Source organism: Falco rusticolus, chromosome 11 (genome assembly GCF_015220075.1).
Source record: "Falco rusticolus isolate bFalRus1 chromosome 11, bFalRus1.pri, whole genome shotgun sequence".
Lineage (NCBI taxonomy): Eukaryota > Metazoa > Chordata > Aves > Falconiformes > Falconidae > Falco > Falco rusticolus.
The window spans coordinates 35,574,189-35,594,223 of record NC_051197.1 but is presented as its reverse complement, the minus strand read 5'-3'; the positions used below and the strand labels follow the sequence as shown (position 1 = coordinate 35,594,223).

General features: G+C 40.8%; 1 protein-coding gene across 5 annotated transcripts in view; it reads right to left on the bottom strand.

Moving 5' to 3' along the window:
- The window catches only part of WDR47 (WD repeat domain 47), a 28,022-nt gene extending 10,253 nt beyond the window's left edge, over window positions 1-17,769 (bottom strand). Inside the window, exons 1-8 of one of the 5 annotated variants that reach the window (XM_037404162.1) lie at window positions 17,614-17,769; window positions 11,445-11,611; window positions 9,793-9,876; window positions 9,165-9,249; window positions 6,837-7,639; window positions 4,367-4,496; window positions 1,005-1,183; window positions 637-894 (exon numbers count right to left, since the gene is read on the bottom strand). In XM_037404162.1, the coding sequence (XP_037260059.1) occupies window positions 637-894; window positions 1,005-1,183; window positions 4,367-4,496; window positions 6,837-7,639; window positions 9,165-9,249; window positions 9,793-9,876; window positions 11,445-11,602 (1,697 nt within the window). In that variant the 5' untranslated portion in view covers window positions 11,603-11,611; window positions 17,614-17,769. Of the gene's footprint in view, window positions 1-636; window positions 895-1,004; window positions 1,184-4,366; window positions 4,497-6,836; window positions 7,640-9,164; window positions 9,250-9,792; window positions 9,877-11,444; window positions 11,612-17,443 lie in introns of all 5 variants that reach the window. The other 4 variants (XM_037404161.1, XM_037404164.1, XM_037404165.1 and 1 more) reach the window with 4 other exon arrangements.
- Window positions 17,770-20,035: the final 2,266 nt, after the last annotated feature.

The following is a 20,035-nucleotide window of genomic DNA, read 5'->3' as shown; positions in this document are numbered from 1 at the left end:
ATTTGTTCATAAGTATTTCTTGGACTACAGTTAAGTCATTCTCAGAACTGACTAATCTGTGTGGACAAGTGTTATGTCTGATTCTTTATCATTAAACTATTATTTCTACAAGAGGTTGTCCTTTATGCAGCAACTCCAGGCACTGAACAAGTGAATGCAAGTTAAGAATATTTGTTTTCATGCCATAACATATGTAAGTAAAAGCATATATACAGATATGTGTGGAAGAACAGTTGTTGCTTTCAGGTCAGCACTACCCTTCAGTTAACAGAAGAAATTTAGTTCCCACTCTGTCCTGCCCCTCTCTCCATATGGTTTCTATTTCATAAAGCTTTCAGAATCTTAGTAGCATACAAAATAAACAAGAATTATACAAGTAAGACAGAATAAAAAGTGTGAAATTAAGAATAAGCATAAAATGTAAACCATAACAAATAACTACTATTTCTCATGTGTACTGTCAAAAAGAAAAGGATTTTATAATCCCTACAAAAATATATAATAAACACTGATCATGAGCTAAACACCTATATTCAAAGACAAATTCATTTGATAACTAGAAATAAATACAAACAGCTACTCCCATAGTGCTAACAGAAGGATATTTCCAATCCTGAAGAGTCCCTAATAACTTACTTTTGATTCCCCTGTACAGGTGACTCCTCAGAAAAGGGTATCTGATTAGCAGATCCACGCTTTCGAGGAGTGCTTGTATTAAAATTTTGGCTGTCCGTTGTTACCCTCTGACTAGCATCTGAAGGTGGTGATGTAAAGTTACTTGTTGGATTGGTAGATGCATTCGCTTTGCTCCCGTTACATTGCTGGCTAAGTGTTTGTACATCGTTTCCAAGACTGTCCATACCTATATTTAATTCTCCTAGTTTCTGGATAGATCTAATAACAAGGGGAAAAAAAAAAAAAAAAAAGACCACCAAACCAGATTATTATGAGAACTTGAGGAAGAACAGGAGTGGATGGAAGGAAAATCAACAAAATCCCCCAACCTGTTAAGAAACTGTTCAGTGAGATTCTGTTGCTGGTCAGCTCCATCTTCTTGATTTACACCTCCTTCCAACAACATCTGCTGGTACAGCTGTCGTTGTTGCTCTTTCTGTTCTAAGTGCTGCTGGTAACGTAGTCTTTGTCTGTAATACTCCTGAAACTGCTCTGTTGAATCACGGAGCTAAAACAAAATGAGAATTTCTGATGAAAATTAAATAGTTAATTGTGGTATTTAACCTAAACATGCAATTTCCGGTTCATTATTTCACAACAGGCATCAAAACGCCAGCAAATTCTCCTCTAAGGAGCAATGCTTTCATTATTCCTTAAAACCAGACAACTTACATACTAGAAAAGGTAATCCCTGCCAGCCTGTCCTATCAACTGTTAAAGTAGTTCTGCCATAATTCAGGAAGAGAATCTTCCTTCCTACAAAACTTCCTAAGTATTACTTAATATCAAAACAAATAGGCAATTGGAAACTGAAAATAAAAATCAGAAAACAATGTAAGCTACATTCCAAATTCCAAATCATATTTACACTACAAATTTAGTATTTTCTGCCATGTTGACACATCCCTGCCATTAGTCTGCAGTGCTGATTTACCTCTCCTAGCAGCCAACCTTGAAGCGTGTCCTGGTTTTGGCTGGGATGGGGTTAATTTTCTTCTTGGTGGCTAGTGCAGTGCTGTGTGTTGGATTTGGTGTGGAAACAGTGTTGGTAACACACTGATATTTTTGGTTGTTGCTAGGTAGTGCTTGTACTGGGTCTGGGACTTTTTGATTTCTCAGGCCTTGCCAGCAAGAGGGCTGGAGGGGCACGGGAACTTAGGGGGGGACACAGCCAGGTCAGCTGGCCTGAGCTAGCCAAAGAGGTATTCAAACCATGGGATGTCATGCTCTGTATATAAACTGGGGGGGTGGGGGGGGTGGCCAGGGCTGACTGGCTGGGCATCTGTCAGTGGGTGGTGAGCAGCTGTGTGGCGCGTCACTTTTCTCCCTTCCCTTTGGATTTTGTTCATCTCCTTCTCCCTCCTTTTCATTATAACTGTTACTGTAGCTATTATTATTGTTCTCATTTTTATCTCAATTATTAAACCATTTCTATCTTAACACTCGAGTTTTACATTCCTTTCCAACTCTCCTCTCCATCCTCTGGGTGATGGGGGAGTAAGTGAGCGGCTGCACAGCACTTAGTTACCAGCTGGGGTTAAACCACAACAAAGCACTGCATCTTGTTTTTTAAATTGGTGCCTTGTTCTAACCTTAGAATTCCTTACTTTCTGGACCAAACACAAATACTTTGGCTTCCTTTCTTATGGTCTCTTCCCTTTTATGTACTATCTTTAGTTTCTCACACTGCCAGCTTGCCAGGACTCACTGCCTTCTGCATTCCTTAACCCTCAATTTCTCTCTGTGCTGCTAGTCTCAAATGCTACCATCATAAAACAGTCGAGAACAAGTTAAAAATGAACACACAAAAATATCCTGTAGAAAACCAAAAGCATATTAGTCCAAAGGCAAAATATCAACACTGAAGTGCCAAACATTTTCTAATGAAAAAAAACTTAACTGCATGTTTACCAACTAGCAGGGAAAAAAGTAGTAGAACCGACAAAAAACCCACCTCACCAAGGTTGTTTTTTTTTTTTGTTTTCAGAAGTGACATTTTGTCATCCAGTGAAGTCGTATACAGACATCCTGATAACATTGCATTAGTTCAGACAACTCATGCAGAGAATCTTTCTTCATAATTACGAGCCTTTGCATGTCTTTTAAATAAAAATATTTGCATTATGATTTTGTGTTCTCTGACAATTATTTTTTGGTTTATAGTACATTTCCTATTGCTGTTGCATTTGTAAAAATTTTACAACCTTAGGTTTCCCTGAGATATCTGCAATTTAGAAACCCCGAAGTTACTGTTGGAAGTCTAAGAAAGTATTTGTTCTCTGTATTTCAAATAGGTGAATTAACCCCCAGTCACTGAGTTACAATCCTTCTAAGCAACACTTATATTCTTGTCTGTATGTCTTTCCATGGCTGATACTTGTTTGTACCCAAACCAACACCTAAACCTAAGATATGTTGTCCAGATGCTCTACTCTATAAACACTGACTTTTTATTCAATCCCTCCAGGAACGATGAAAAAATAAAGCTATGAAAAGAAATTTAGATTAATTTCTTACTCACATAGATATAACACATATACCACTACAATATGGAAAATAAAACAAGGAAATTGGACTGGGTACTACGTTCTTTTCCACTTGTGTGTAATAACCTGGCCAACATCTTCACCGCAGCACAACATCTCCTGTCCTCATTCTCTCCTAAAAACTCTGCATCCATTTTTTTGCCTTTTGAGGCTCACTCTGTTATACACCTAGTTAAGCTGTTTCCCCCTTCCCCTTATTCCCAATGCACATACACAACACCGCTGCAGCAGAGAAGTTACTTAGCAAAGTCCTTGAGGGGAGTGAAGTCCTCAGCTTTGGAGGACTTTGTTAATCCTCCAAGAGGCCCCATTGCCTCACTCAAGTATCCAGAGTCTACAAGAATATATAGCCCTGTCAAGACTAGACTGGTTTTCAGTACAATATAGATGTCATAAGCCAAGACAAAGTTTGCTTAAAAATCGAACTGGAGTCTGCAAACAAAACCGACCACATACTCAACGTTAGTCAACATTAGTGAATTAAGAGACAGATATTTAAAACTGTGGAAAAAGAGTAGAATAAGTAACAGTTTTCATTGTTTCCTACCAAACTATTATTTCGCTTTCCCCATATTGCTGTTAAGGTGAAAAAAGGTAAAAAAAAAAGATAGTCAAGGGACAAGCCTTCAGAGATGAATCCCCCCAAAAAGGTAATACTATTGGATTCCAAAAAGCAAAGATACATTTACCAGGGAAGTATCAAATGTTAATTTCTCTGTGTTCTAGACAGAAAGTGATGTAAGATGACCTATGAACCTTGGTGCTAACACCAAAAATTGCAGACTACATGCCAGATTCCTTGCTAAAACACTAAGATGATTCCTAAGCATTGTTTAATCTACCATTGCTGGCTTTCAGTACTGCAAAGCATTTTTTTCTTTTAAAAATACACACAACAGTTTAGCAATACTGCTGACATGAGAAGGCACGCTAATCAGCTGCATTACAGACTCAAATGACAGCAGAACTTTATACAATGGGGAATAAAGTAGTTTCTTATACAAGATAACACAATATTTTTACCATAATAAAAACAAAATTCAAAGCAACCCATTGTCATGCATGATGTTCCCAACACAAAGGCAAATCATTATGCAGGGATCAGAACACAGTTCAAAGGGCCTCATTTTTAAACAACCAACTACTACCTCATTTTTCTCTTGCTTGGCTGATGCCTGACACTGTGCTCCATTAAGTGGTTCATTTTCTGGAACTGAACTCTGGCACAAAGTCTCACTGCTGATGGGATGCTGTGGCTCCACGGGAGTATCACTTCTTGCAACAACATGGAAAAGAAGAGAAGCTTAACTGAGAAAAATTAACAGTAGAAAATCCCCTGGTAAGTAGAGAAAGATAATATTCCAGAGTAAAATCTGGGAATACAAGTGTGCAAACTACTTAAGTCACATAAAAATAAAAGATATTGCTTAGGAAAAAAAATGCCACTTCCAAGGGGTTACACTGAACACAACACCCCCCCCCCCCCCCCCAATAAACAAAAAGCACAGTCAGTCAGCATGCTTTGTCCCCACATTTTGCAGAAAGCCTTGCTACCGTGGGATATCCAAACCCCATGTTTTCTATCCCTATACTTGTATTATATACTCTAACAAGTTACTAAGATCTCGTACTTCCAAAGCAATTACATGCATGGGAAGTATCAGGTATACTACACCTATGTTTAACATCCATCAGCTTGAACACTCCTGAAAGTGCTACACAGGAAAGTATCAGTTTTGCTACTCTTTATTAAGTATTTCTGCACAGAACTCTTTCCAAAATGCTTTAGCAAACAGTAAGTGTGCTGATTAAAAGCCTTGGATTCCCATCTTGAGTTCTGCCAACTTAAAGTCCTTTACTCAGTGAGACTTGGAACAAAGCTCTTTAAGAAGTTTTTCCTGTACCTTCGTATAATAACAAAAGTGACTTAGCTGACTAAAAGACAAGTTATTGCTTGCTGAACACAAGGTATAAAAGAAATACTATGTTTCTGTCATGTGCAAGAGAAATCAAGAGCCAGATTTCCATAAAGCTCAGCTTCCAGCCTGGCAAATATTGCCATTTAATTTGGACACTTAAACTGCAGCTGGATTTTCTTCTGAAAAATTTAGTGCCTTCTTGACAGGTCTGCTTCCTTCAATCTAATTCTAACCTTCAAAAGATGTATTAATGAAAAAACATGTTAAGAACTATAAACGTCACAATATGACATGAAAATGGCTATACAAAGAACTGCAGCAATTTACCACTTTATTTAGCCCACAAGATAACTATCTGTAAAAAATTATTCTAGCCCACTAATAATGGAAAAAGAAACAGGAAACTTTCAAGAATCAGTTTTAACATTGGACCCTGGGCTGTACGCACAAATGTCAAGATTTGTGCGTACAGATCAGTAAAATTAGAGGATTCACAATTCATCAGTATCTTCAGGATGCACACTTAAAAAATGTAACACAAGGGATGTTTCCATAGCTACTTTCAAGATAAGCATTAATATATCAAAACATACAGTACTGTAATAATTTCCATTATCATCTCGTGAACTGACATCAGTATGATGGTGTTTGTTTCCTTTTTATTGAGTTTAGTTACAGATGCTCTTTGCCTTAACACAAGGTACAGAATGTCGTTGTAAGGCAAAACTAACAAGAGGGTATCACCAGCTGCGGCCAGGTTTGACCACCACAGCTCTACAGCGTCCTCTGCTGGCCAGTGCGCCCAAGAGCAGCGCTGGTTCTCCAAGAGCCAAAAAACCTGGCAGCTCCCTTCTAGCGAAGTATGGATGTAACATTTAGAAAGGGACAGAACTACTGATCAAAATAAAGGCCAAGCAAAACCACGATGATAAGCTCGTAGTTGACAAGCACCATTTCTCCTAGTTACCAGGGCTCTTCTCTCAAAAGGTAAGAAGTACTAAGTCTTGATACAGGCTTTAGGTCTTCAGAAAGGAGAGAAGTTTGCAGTCTACATAGCATTAGGTCATTAATAGCATTCACCACTATCATAAAATATTACAAAAAAAATACATTCAGCCACCTTATTCAGATTTGGTTTCAAAAAAAGCTAAGTAAATATTTAAGCTGAACTACTACTGTTAACAATTTAAGGAGTGTTACAATGACGACATAATAGTAATTTCCACTGACATCATTGGAACTACTTCTGTAAGTAAATTTTTGAAGTTTAGTCATTTACAGTGTCAGGACCAAAATTTACAGACAACTGCGGACAGAATGGGACGGGGAAAGAAGATGGAGTTACAACTATTGCACTGCCTCCATTTATTTATCCAGAATGAAAGAATTCAGTAAAATTGAGCATAAATTTTAGCTAGACTCTGTTACATAATCAGAGCATATTTGTACTCTGCACTAGGGTTTCAACTTCAAGAAAGTCCAAATTGAATCCATCAGGCTCAAGACCAAATATGAAAATCTACTTTGACTATAAAAGCATAAGGAAGAAAACTCCTTGAATACAGTTTTAATTACAACAAAATTTAAACAATCAAATTATGTTACAATTATGTCCAAAGTTACAACACAGGTGAGAACCCAGTAATATTAAGTGCAACATAAGCCAAAATAAAAATAAAGCTACAGTCGCACTTACCGCTCAGGTGATTCTTCAAAAATGCTGTGACACTCAGTATTCTCAAGCATGAGACTTCGGCTGAGATTCTGTACTCCTGGGTAATGGAAATTGGCAAAGGAGTGTGACATCGGAGAAGTTTTGGTCCCAAGGTCTGTGACTCGTTTATCGTGATTTGTTAATCCACATGATAGCCCATCTAATGCAGGGTTTAAGGAACGAGTCATGTAAGCATCTGCTGACTGAGGCCGTCTCATTGGGGATGATGGATAAGGAGAAAGTTTGCTGATAAGGGGTGTCAGAAGATCAGCATATGCAGCTTTTGTAGGCTTGAGGAGTTTATCAACATGAATATTGAGCATCTTCTGTTCAAAAGCGCAAGAAAAGACAGTAGCTGGCAGATTCTGCAGCCACGATAACAAGCTAAGGTCCAAGTCATCACATCCATTACCACACAAGAGATCAATGCCCAGCAATACTTCACTTTCTGTGATTTCTTCTCCCGTTGCTTTACTCTGACAGAATTCCACACAACATTCATAAAGCAATCCCTTCATTACAAGCTGAAATAAACGATTGTTACTTGCTTTAAAGCCAGCCTCACTCAGTTTTCTATCAGCAGGAATAAACTCTGCCACCATGACACAGGCTTCTTCAAAGCAGTGAACCCGTGCAGTGCTGGGATTCCAGTCCTTGAATTCTGCGTGGTTGGTCAAGCGAGGCAGCGTCAGCAGCAAACAGAGTTTACTATAGTCTTCCTTAGAGGGACAATATTCTTCCAACGCATGTAGGCACTGTACAGCCTCTCGCATTGTAAATTCCAGCTACAGAAATATTAATAGAACAGTTTGTAGTACATACATTTCTACAATAAAAGTTAGTTGAAGAACAGGTAGCAGCTCTGCTATCTTTCCTTTATTACTATTACTGTTCATATTTTGATTAAACTGCATACAATAGAGTCTGAAATTGCTGATGCAAATGTAGTTACAACAAAGCCAAGTTCCTGGACGTTTCGATTTCCTAAAATCCCCCACCAAGTCCCATTTTCTACAGATTTATGGAACTTTTTCATGTCACTGCAGGTTTGATAGGCTTAAAATTTTAATTTTGTAGCTAAAAAGCTGCAATTCTATTGTAGCACAGAAGGTTGTTCTCATTCTCAAAGCCAACTGACTTATTTTCCCCCTTTTTTAATTCTGTGAAAAGCTATTGGCAAAAATTACAAAAGGCTTGTAGATTTCTCTAGTTTCCAGAGATTAGCAACTTTGAGTTGCCTTTTACATTGAGATTTTCTGTTCCTTAGTCAAAAATGCTAAAAAAGTTCAGAACATTCTCCGAAGTCCTCCATGAATGGAGGGCTTTAGTACAAAGCTTGTTGATAGCTCAAAGCCCACAAACCATGTTAAACACACGTAACTTGGCATTTTGAATTAAAGATTTAATACACACACCCCTTTACCCATGTTAACTAGCATCTGCTCAATACAGCCTTTCATTCACAACATGCCAAGATATTTGGTATCATTAAAAACAAAAAATAAAGGACATGAACCTGATTTTTCTCTACTGCTACCTAATAACAGTATACAGATTGAGTGATTAGAGGAATAGTACACCTTCCCTTTCAAACTACATAAAGGCAGACTTACTTTTAGCTTTCTCTACACCGTCAACAGAAGACCCTGAAGTTACAACGCATGTGTAATGGAATAGAGAATTAAAATCCTTTCAGTTTTTCAGAAAATTAAATAGCCATAAACCTACTAGCATTCTTCATTTTTAATTTCATAACACTGTGTTAGAAATTTGATATACCTGTATTCTAGTTATTCATTTATGTCAATAACTAATTTCACAATCTGCACACCTTTGCCAGTTTATGTCCCTTCCAATATTGAAAACTTAAGTTCACAACTCCTGCTGTTTGCACATTTAACTGATTAAGATTAATTCAAATTGGAATCTTTCACCTGGTCCTGATTATGACAATAAATTTCTGTGATACCAAGGCTTGCTTTAGAATACTTTTGAGAAAGAGAGCCCTGTGCTTCAGTGTAATGGCCTGAAGTAAATCTCAGGATCAGAACCACAAACATGACATGTGGTCAACTGATCTACTCTGCATGGGTTCCAGCAGCCCTTGTATATCTAATTCTGTTTGAGACCTGGGAGCCACATTAATTTCCAAAGGATACCAATTATTTTTTCCATTGTTCGTAAAACCATTTGGTAACAGCTAAAACTTGTGTCAGTGCTGGGAGCTTCTGCTCTGCCTTTAAATCAGAATATTTTCAGAGGCTTCCTGACAACAAACCCAGAGATTCCCAAACCAGAGACAATTCTTACATGCTGAGGCTCGTCTTCTGCTGACATTGCGTTGTTTACACATAAGGCTTCCAAGAACTTCTGCTTCATTATAATGTAACGAAACCTGCAGGTGAGAAATGAAATACTATACATCTTGCTCCGGTAGCTAAACGTTCTTTTAGAGACAAGCAGGGTATTTTACAGTAAATGGTTGAGTTAGGCATAGAAATTACAATGACAAGGAACTCTGATCTCAAATTTTAACAAATTGGTAACCACAAAGTTATTTTTTTAACAGGAAAGTCCTCTTTCAATTATTGCTTTCAAAAATATTACATTAAAGATATTAGAAGGTTAATAAGAAAAAGTAGTATAGCAATCTTACTCATGAATAGAAATATGACAGAGCAGCCAACTATAAAAAGATAGTACAACATGCACCTTATTCCTAAAGTGTATGGCAAATCAAAACTCATTATAGATTGTGTGCACATATTTTTCATAGTTTAAGAGAGAGACAGACAGACATGCACACACTTTAGGAAATGTATAGAGGTTAGAAAAACAAAAAACTAAGGTGAAAAAACTTAGAACTACTGCAATACTTAGAAATTTGCATGCTTTCCACAACTCAAAAAATTGAACTCTGACATACATTCCATTTTACCTTTTCTTGTCGAATTTTTCCATACATTCAAGGGGCTGAATAAATTGAAGAACCTCATCCCACTGACCATCAAGAATCAATTGCCTAGTAAAAGAAAGAGCCACTCCTTTAGTTTTACTCAACAAGAAAATCCTCCTTCTTTCTAAGTATCTCATTTAAATATACAACAGGTGATCAGCCTGCTTCAAAAAGTTAATGCTTTGCACAGATGCCAAGATGACTATCTGATGTGACTAGTAGTAAGAGCAAAATCCAGGTCTCTTCTCAGTGTTTTGTAGAAATAACTGTATACTGGAATCACAAATATTACTTTCAAAGGCACATCAAAACGGACAAAAATGGTCCTGTGTCTCCTGCTTTACCTGTAATTATTGTTAAGAAAAAACCCCCAAGACCCTTACTTGAAGAGTATGAATAAATACATTGATTCAATGAACACATCCTGAGCAATGAAAGTGAACTTAAAAATGAGTTAATTTTAATTGTATAGATACTGCTGGGCCTATTTAATAAGGGGTGGGTGGGAAAACATACAGTTCCCATATTAAGAAGAGGGACAGCTTGGCAAGAACTATGCTGACAGAAGAGCTCCACCTCCAAGGCCAGTGGGCTGAACTGCACAAGTGGATCAGTTCAGTTTCTTCATACCCTCATATCACACACAGAGTTCTCTATAAAAGGTCCAGATCAACAAGGAAGGGGTGAATTTCTAATCAGAGGTATAATCCAACTAAGCTAAGCATGAAACAAACAAGTAAGATTAATAACTGTAATATTTCTCTAATTCTTCTTTCATTTAATCTTATTCCAATATCCACAATTCTAATCAAAAGCAAATCCAGGTGAGTAATCTTGTTCAGTGATAGAATATATTTTATGATGTTTTAAGAACAACTGGATACATTATTTTCTTATGCTTCTACAAAGTTATTAAGTTCCTTTGGCATGGAATAGAAAACAGCAATGCTAAAAAAAAGTATGCATCTACAGAGACTCCTAATGATTTTGATGGTAGGTAGTACCCTGAATGGTAAATCACACCAGCTCTCACGCCTTGATGATAGCACAGACCCCTTTCATATTACTAAATTTAATAGAAATGTATTATTTTGAAACGCAGATAGTATTTTTTGGGAAAAGCTTTGAAAACCACTCTACTCATCCTAGAACTTAGCACTAGAATATTGTCAAAATATTTATTTTAGAAGTCAATAAACTACACATTCAGTTCCACGTGATACAGTAAGCAGGTAACAGATCTCTGATGCCAACAAGATCTTGCTCTCCTGTTCCTGCTCATGTGCTTTCCCTGACTTACCCTGCATGAACACCAGCACTCGTTAAGATTCCTTCCCACTTTAATTCATTGGCATGCCAGAAAAATAACCAAGCTAAAATGAATGAACAAGCAAACAAACACAAAAATCTAACTCCACCTATGTTGATGCTGCCTAGTCAGTTACTTGAAGTGGCTAACAGAAGGATGTTGTCAACTTCAGAACTCGAACATGATGCAGGGCTGGACCTCAGAACTGGGATCAGGAAGAAGCAGCATAAGATGAGGGCAGAGATCTCCTGCTTAGCGGCATGGGGCTGCCCAACTGTGTGTTATTATATATATGGTATTTAAGCACCAGAGAAAGATGTCCTACCTTAGAAAAAGCATGTCATCCGAAAACAAGCCATTTATGACCCCGCTTTCTTTCTCAAGTGCCAGCATACTGATATGAAGTTTCCTCGAGTTCAGAAAATCTAATATTAGTTTAATTATTTCAGCTTCTTTAACATTCACTGTTTCTTCAGCCGTCATGATGGCAGCCTAAAAGGGAAGAGAGAATTTTAGCTATGATCAGTATCTTATGTTCTGCTTGGTTGATGAATGTTGGCTACTAAAAAAATAAAAATACAGCTTTATATGACAGAATATTGTAGCATTACAAGAATTAAATAGACAAGATTAGGAAATTGATTTTAAGAGATTGATTATGAAGCCACAATTAAGACCTAACAATATATCTGTACCTTTTCTATTCCTGTCCTATGCATATATAGGGGCGCAGATAAACAAACCTATCAAGAAATCAATCCTCTTGCAGTGTGAAAATATTGTGCTTACCAAGTTTGCAAAATGTGAAATTTTCCCTTCTGAAATGCAAACACTGAAGTTCAAAGAGCATAAAAATGAGCCAGTTACTATGTCATTATCTAGAGATCTTACATATAAACTTAAATGTTTCTAACACATACAAAAACCACAGCACGCTAAAAATGCAGTGTCCCCCCTACCCCATTTTTTAAGTAGTGTGTGTGACAATTAAGCTAGGGGTTTTCATTCCTCGTCCAGGACACCTATTTCTATCTACGTGCTTTATGAAGAATCTAAAGCTGCAAACCCAAGGTGGCCTAAGCCAGTTTGACCACTGACTGCCAGTCCCATTCACTCACCTGCGTGTCCCTCACCCTCCCTGAGCACTTCTCACCTTTTGTCAGTGTGTTAGCTTTTCCACCAACTCATGTATTGAAGTGGCTCAATGACCTAAAGAGCTTTCCAACCAGCAGACAGGAAAAGCGGGAAGATGCAGCTGGGGCAGTGATAGGCCAGGGCCCCAGCTGCCAGCAGTCAGCTTGTTTCAAGCTCCCGTGGACACAACGTCCAAGCTCCTTTGCAACACAATTCCTGCGTGGATGTGAGAGTATTCCATGTACTTCTCTTAGGAAACCTAAAATAAATCCTGCTCCTGACTAACTCTTGCACGGCTCCTTAAGTACAATTTAAAGTACAGGCTGTTCAATTTTTTTTCTTTTTTAAACCTTAAAAAGGCTTTAGAGCTGTAGCTCCCAAGTTGATCTGCTGAAAACTATCTGGGGATATGGGGAGAAACCCTGTAACACAGCCAAGCCACGTAGCATCACCTCATCAGAAGCTCTTCAAAAAAAGCCAGCAGCTACAAGAGTGCTACTTCACATTTGGAAAAATTCAACTTAAGCCCGTGTTACTGCAGAAAGGAGCAGTCCCTCTTCTCACCTCTGCACTCAGCCATACATTCCCAGCCATTTCATGGCACCCACAATGGAGCTATATGGTTAGCTAGATCACTCCTCTGATCCAGGTGCAAATTAAACATTTTTTCACTCTGGACACAAGGGCACTAATGCTGACACAAGGAACTGACAGAGCTTTGCTTTCTGCCAGTAGCAGCAAAGTCTTAACCTGTCTTAAATTGATAATAACAGTGCACCAAAAAGCAGGGAAGCAGCCACTATCAGCAATGAACCGTCAGCATGAGGCAATATCCCCAGGAAAAAGGATAGACGGTGGAATAACAGTGATCAGTAAAGTTAACAAATAGAGATGACAATACTGAGCAAGATGTCCACAAAAGTAGGTTATAGTTACCCCAGCTGCTACCCCTTTTAATTCAAAAGCGAAAATAAAAATACTTCTTAGTTCCCTCATGCAACCATTTACTTAGGCAGAAACCTAGCAACTACAGAAGACAACCAGCTGCAGGTAACTTAGCTCCCACAACAAGCTGGAGAGATGATGCAGCCTCCAGATACCTCAGCCTTGGAGAACTGTAGCCCATAAGCTAGTTACCCATCTCTTATTAGGAAAGGTGCACAGACAATACTAATAAGAAATCAAAGAACAGATATAAAAAGTTACAGCAATCCAAGTAAGACACTCAAAGTATTAACAAGAAATTAATTATTTACTGGAGAAGGGGGGAAGACACAAACACTCCAGTGAAACTTTTCACTGATCATAATAAACCAATGCTAATGAACTTGAAGGGATACAAAACATTAGGCATTAATAAGAGGGGGTTTTATACTACATGGTCTAAATCCCCAAGTTTTCCATCTTCCTCACAGCTGTATGCCAACTTTTTTCCAAGTTTTTGTCAGAACATTTGACTAGGAAAGCATTCGATTACAGCAGCACAGTTTATTTTGGAACAAGAGAGACCCAATTGTGCCAGATGAAATGGCCTAGCTTTAAAAAAAAAAAATGGCTGGGTTTAATTCTCATTGTAGTCACAGAAGACTCCAATCAGCAAGTTCTTGATGGGTCTCATGGAAGACACACCCAGAGACCACCTGCCCACTCTCAGCCAGTGAAGTCAGAGGAAGAAACTAAAATCTGTCTTGCAGAAAGTTTTACTGCAGGAAAGAAAGCAGATAGACACACAAATCCAAAGCCAGAACTTGTAGAAAGAGGTTTTTTCCTTATGTTTTAGCACTATTTCAACTTCCTGTTTTGGCAACTGGATATGGATTTTTGGTCCCGGAGGAGAAAAAAAAAAAAAAAAAAAAAAAAAAAAAAACCCTACCCCTATAGGGTGAAGGAAGAAACCAACACACATTTAACCAGCAGTTTAGTATTAACATCCTAATTCCCAACCTAACCTAATGCATCTGCATTTCTCTTTTGTTACATTTTATGGCACTGGTGATTTTTATAGAAGTTAAATTAACTTCCTTGCCAAAAGACAAAGTAAAACTTAGACAAAGCTATATTGAGACTTCTCATCAGAAAACTGCTAGAAAAATTCAGATCAAGATTCCCTTTGAAGAAAGGAACACGCAGTCCAGCTTTCTTTTCAATTGGATCTGCCGGATCCAATTGAAAGTCTAAACAGGAAGCCACCCTACAAAGCTTCAAGATAGTTTTAAAATTAATTATTTATATATTCTTTTGATTTAAAAAATGAGCATAATCAGTACAACTTAGCAACAACATTAAGTAAAAACTAGCAACTGCAAGAACTTGTCTTCCATTTTCCACTGTAGTTTTAAAAGAACAGGTTTGTCCTGAACATGAAGCCTTTGCCAATTCTAACACTTCATTTATGTTATTTATGTTGCCCACGTAACTTTGGCTAAAGGATGATCAGCACCCTCCATTTTGATATAGGACTTTTAACAACACTTTAGGGGGCCTGTTCAGGAAAATATAATATCCAAACATAATTTGGATACTGAACTGGAGTCAAAGCACACCGATAAGCTCATATTAACAATATTTTGAAAATACTTAGTGTGCATTTGCTGTCAGATCAATACAATTAGCTAGAAAACAATGGTAAACCTACTAGAGAAGATTTTCACGTAACTGATGTCTTTTTAGGCTGATGAGCTCAGGCTCCCCTTATATGCATTATACTGTCAGAATAACAAGCAATGCTGTAACACTACCATGAAATTATAAATACACATAGGCTTATACATCACCCCCTATGAAATATACCAGTTTTTCTGACATTCAGTGGTATGTTTATAAATAAAAACAATAATAATTAAAAAGCAAAGAACAGCAGGGAAACTCAAGATTAGAGCTCAAGCTGCATCTTTGGTCCATCCCACTATATTGCTTTCTGCCAGCACATATGGCATGTAACATTACAATCTGATCAGCTCAAGCACTAACACTCAAGAATGACTGAAGCACAGCATTAGCTTGAGGTAGAAATGAAAGTAAATAAGCATTAGAGCTTAACGTTTCAGGTGCCTTTTACCAATCAGTTTTTTGCTACAAACTTCTTATCTTACCCAGTCTTTTCAAAACAGCATTTTCCATGACTGTCCTCCTTCCTTCATTCTTCTATTCACTTCCCCCTATCCTCCCCTAGTTTAGTTTTGCCATTTGTTATCTTCCTAATAAATCTACATAAAGGAAAAGACCCAAACACCTTCTTGCCACGAACACAGCACGTATTTTTCTATAGCTTCAATGGACTTTTAAACAAGCTCTTCAGAACACAGACCACCTACTCCTAAGTTCTCCAGACAGATTTCACTCTTGTTCTGTCATCTCATGTTCTAAGAACATGGCAAAAGCAACAGTCCTCTCATGTTGTTGTAAGCACAGAAAACAATCCTTTTAAAAAAAATAAATATATATACACACCTGTGCATATAAAAATACTGTCAGGAAAATGTTTACAAACTAGAGTGTCTAAAAAAAGCACCTAAATAATCTTTCTCTAAGTTACCTCCCTCAGAAGAAATTTAAAATGTATATACATTCACATGAGAGAAAGTTGAAATAAGGTTTAATATCCTGGAAAACAAGTAAATAGTGAAGGAATAATTTTTATTTTAGAACTATGTTATTTATAATCTGAAACAGATCGCTGATAGTATACAATAAGCATTCACAAAACTGGGCAAGGAATGTAAGATCAACTACTCGGAAATACAAGAAAAAAATATTACAGTTCAAATGTTAAGTGTCATACTGAGCATGGGGCAGTACGTTTAATGGGAGAAGCGAAACCTAATTACAAGTCTCGGTTCACTGACTTCAATGAATGCTGCAATGCATATCCATAACATCAGTGTCCTGGTAAGCTATGTCACAGAAAAACTGAATGTGAACAGTTAATACATATTTAAAAGGCTGGCTGTTTTGCATTAAGTTATTTCACCTTTTAATTTGTCCCACAGTCACTTACATACGACCCTTGGGCCTGCCCAGAGGCCACTCTGGAGTTCTGCCTACAAAGGCCCCACAGGGGACCCTGGGCCCAGTCAGTACCCAGTGGTTCCATTTCTGACATGCCCTCAATCATCTTCCAGTTATTCTAAATCAAAAGAATTTACAAAAACAAATAAAAATTTTTAAAAATCTATAGGCCAAATTTTTTTGTTACAATTGATTCCCCCAACAGTCATTGCAACTCACTGACACCCACCTTACCCTAAGAGACTGTGCGATTCATTATTTCAAACAATGTCGAACATATTAGGTTCTTAACAGAAAACCTTCACCAAACTTTGTACAGCTGAACTTTACAACTGAAACCTTTCTCTACTCCAATACGTAACAAATAAGCATCCTCTTGTGTACTAGCCTTCTCCTCCTCACAGATTTTTCACTAGCTTGTCCTCTAGTAATCCTTTTTTTTTTTTTTTTTTTTTTTTTATCCTGCTTAGGTCAGCTGTTGCTTTAGAGCCACCGCGGTAATGCTCACCGCCCCGCGCTCTAGCGCGACGGGCAGGGCTCTTCGCATCCATCACCCCCGCAGGAACGCTCGCTCGCACTTCACCCGGCGCGTCCTGCATCGCCAGCGCCAAGAGGGACATTAAATTATACAATACTTCCACGTTAAAGTGAAAAAGGAATGCAGAAAAATAAAGAATATAAGCAAGTCACACGGACTAGGGACGAACGCGTTCCCACTGCAAAAAAACCCACAACTGCACTTGCTCCCAATTTTTTTTCTTTTCCTCTTCTCGCGCAGTTCCAGACGAAATCCCCCCCCGGCTGGCGACAGGGCTGGGCGCTACACCGCGGCCCACACCGCGCCGAGCCCCGCCCGGCCCCCGCAACCGGGCACAGCCCGCGCCCGCCTCAGCCCCCGCCGCGGCCCCTAGCGCGCGCCCGCCCGCCACAACAAAGGGACGGCGCCGGTCGGGCGTCGCCGCCGCAGCGGCAGCCGGGACGATACTCCCCTCGGAGGCGCGGCCGTGCCCGCAGCCTGGGCCGGGACGCGGGCGGCCCCTCGCCGAGGCAGCCCCGGGGCCGCCGGGCAGCGCCCACCTCACGGCGCTGCGACAGCGGCCTCTGCCGCGCCGCCGGTCAGTCGGCCCCGGCCCCTCCGCGGCGCGGTCCCCCGCCCTCCGTCCCGCCCAGCCAGGCGCTCACCTGAGGGGCCCAGCGGCCCGGTCGCGCCGTCGGCAGCAGGGGCTGAGGGGAAGATGGCGGCGGGGCAGGCCCGGTGCCGGTGTCTCGCTCCCGCTCGACTGCGCACAGGAGCTGCGGCTGCCCCCAACCCTCGGCACCGACTCCCCGGCGCGCGGCGCCCCAGGACTCACCCGCCCCGCGCCGCCCCGGTCGGGGTGCCCGCGCCGCTGCCTGAGTGGAAAGCGAGAGGGGGCGGGCGGGGGCCGGCCCGGCTGGGCACCGCCCGCGCCGCGGGGGCGGGAGGGACAGATGGTGGCGACCGCCGCCGCGCTGGGGCGGGGTCTGCTTTGTTAGCGCCGGGCTGGGGCTGCCGGGGTTGCAGCCGCCAGCCCCGGCAAGCCGAGACTCCGCGAAGGCTCCGGGCCTGTACCGGGGGAGCGGCGGGCGCCTCCCCGGCGGTCGAGGAACGGCTCTGACGGGGAGGGTCGGTGCCGCGAGGACTACTCGTAGGCGACTTGGTGTCCAACCAGGCGGGGCTGTGCGGCCCCGGCCCTTCCCCGCCCCGCCCGGGGTGCGCTGCCCGCTGTCGCCGGCCCGGGGCTCCCCGTGGCCGGTGCCGCCGCCGCCGCCGGGACGGGCGGAACCCGGCGCGTGCTTCGCAGGGCTCAGGCCTGCGCTGCGCGTCCGCGGCGGGACGATGCGTTTCGGTATAACGTGACTTGTGCCGGTGTTTGTCACCCCGCGGCGCCCCCGCGGTGTGGCTGCTCGCAGGGCCCGCCTCGAGGTGCAGCAGCCCCGTTACAGCGCTGCTGCAGCACTGGCAAACCCCCGCGGGCGCTGCGCAGCGCACGGGCAGGCCTTGTCAGCATGGAGACGGTGACAGTTTTCTGACAAAGGGTGTACCAGAGATCCGATTTTAATTTTTTAATTTTTTTTTTTTTTATTACGCAGGTATGACACGTATCGGAGATTCAGGGAAGGCTGCCAGGGATTTATCCGCGCTATGGTTAGCAATGTGAAGAACCACAGTCAGTCCGAGTCTGCTCGCAGACTGTTCTGCTGCGGGTCAGCTGAAGGGCAGAGCGGAATCACGCTGTTGCCACCTCCTGCTCTCCTTTCCGCAAAGAAATACAGAGAAATGTCCCAACAAGCTGCCCAGCAAGGAGTGCCACTGGGCTGCACGGGAGGGCTCTGCCAGGGATGAGCAAGGAGTGTGGAACTTGATGGTTCCTTCTGCAACACTCAGGTCCTGGCACTGCATCCCAGGAAGCTTGATTTGCTAGTAAAACACCAAATCCTTCCATTTATTTCTAAAGCTATCGCTTGATGCTCAGTTGCCTTTGGAGGCACTGATTAATAGAAAATGTAATTATAGAAATGTAACCGTTTCCCAATACATACAATACAATCGTGATAGAAATCAGAGGGAACCTGGAAAAACAAGATGACTTTAATTGCCTAAACAAATACACTTAGATAAGAAAAGTCCATTTTAAACTCTTTAATCTACAAAACACTAGGTAAACACACATGCTTTTAAATGTAATCTTTGTTTCACAGTGGTGTTACTGTGGTTTACCTCTTTTGTGCAATAGCTTTGTTTTCAGTGGAAGTCCTAAGATCAAACCTGTGACTGTCTCTCTGGAGGGTGAGAGTTTTGGGATGAAAGAAGGGTAAAGCTTCTCCCCAGTTATAGACCTGAAAGGAGGAGTAAATTCTGAATTTAAATACTCTGTTTCCTGCTCAGAATGCCGGGCCTTTCACAAGGAAGTAGAAAATTCCTGTAGTTGGGAAAAAGATTTCAAGAACTGAGTATCCATCCTCAGGAAGAGGTATGAAAGAATACATAGCATTACTTGATGCACCTGCTTTGGAGGGCAGCCGCAGTGCTCTTCAATGTTTGTGAGGATACACAGTAGCATCCTATTGGAAAAGGGCAAGTGGGAGACCCTGTTCTCTGGTTGTTCCTTACCTTTTTGCTCGGGCATAGAAAGATGTTTTTGGGATGGCCTCATCTTGCTTTGAACTCCCTAGTCATTATTGCAAAGAAGGTAACCCCCACAAATAGCCAAGCTGTTGGGTGTGGGTTTCAGAAAGCTTGAAAATCAGGGTTAGTAGAGGAGGAGTTAAGCATTGCCTAGTGACAAGACAGGGCACTACAGTCTATTCTTGGAACGCTTCAGAAAAAATAGTAACTGTGTGACTATTTTACAGGTGTTGCAGCTGGCCACAGCCAACATCAGCAGGGCTACACACATTCTTAGAATTATTCCCCAGTGCTAACTTTGCACAAGCTCTGCCACTGGAGTCCAGCAGCTTGCGCAGAGCATCTTTGTGTTGCTATTATAAAAATGGGCCAGTCCTGATTTTCAGTCATAATAGAGCCATTCAACTTTACATTTGACATTATGTGTGCATGATCTTGTAAAAAGTTGCAAAAAACCTCTCCTCTGTTTAAAATTTTACTTCTGGAAACAGTTTTTACTCATTTCAAGAAAGGATTTCCAGAATGTCTGGTTGCCAGCTCAGCAAAATTCTTGCACAATCTGTAGGGGGATTTTTTAGGTCAGCATCATAGCTCCAGTTTCAGGTAGCTTAAACAAGAAAAATACT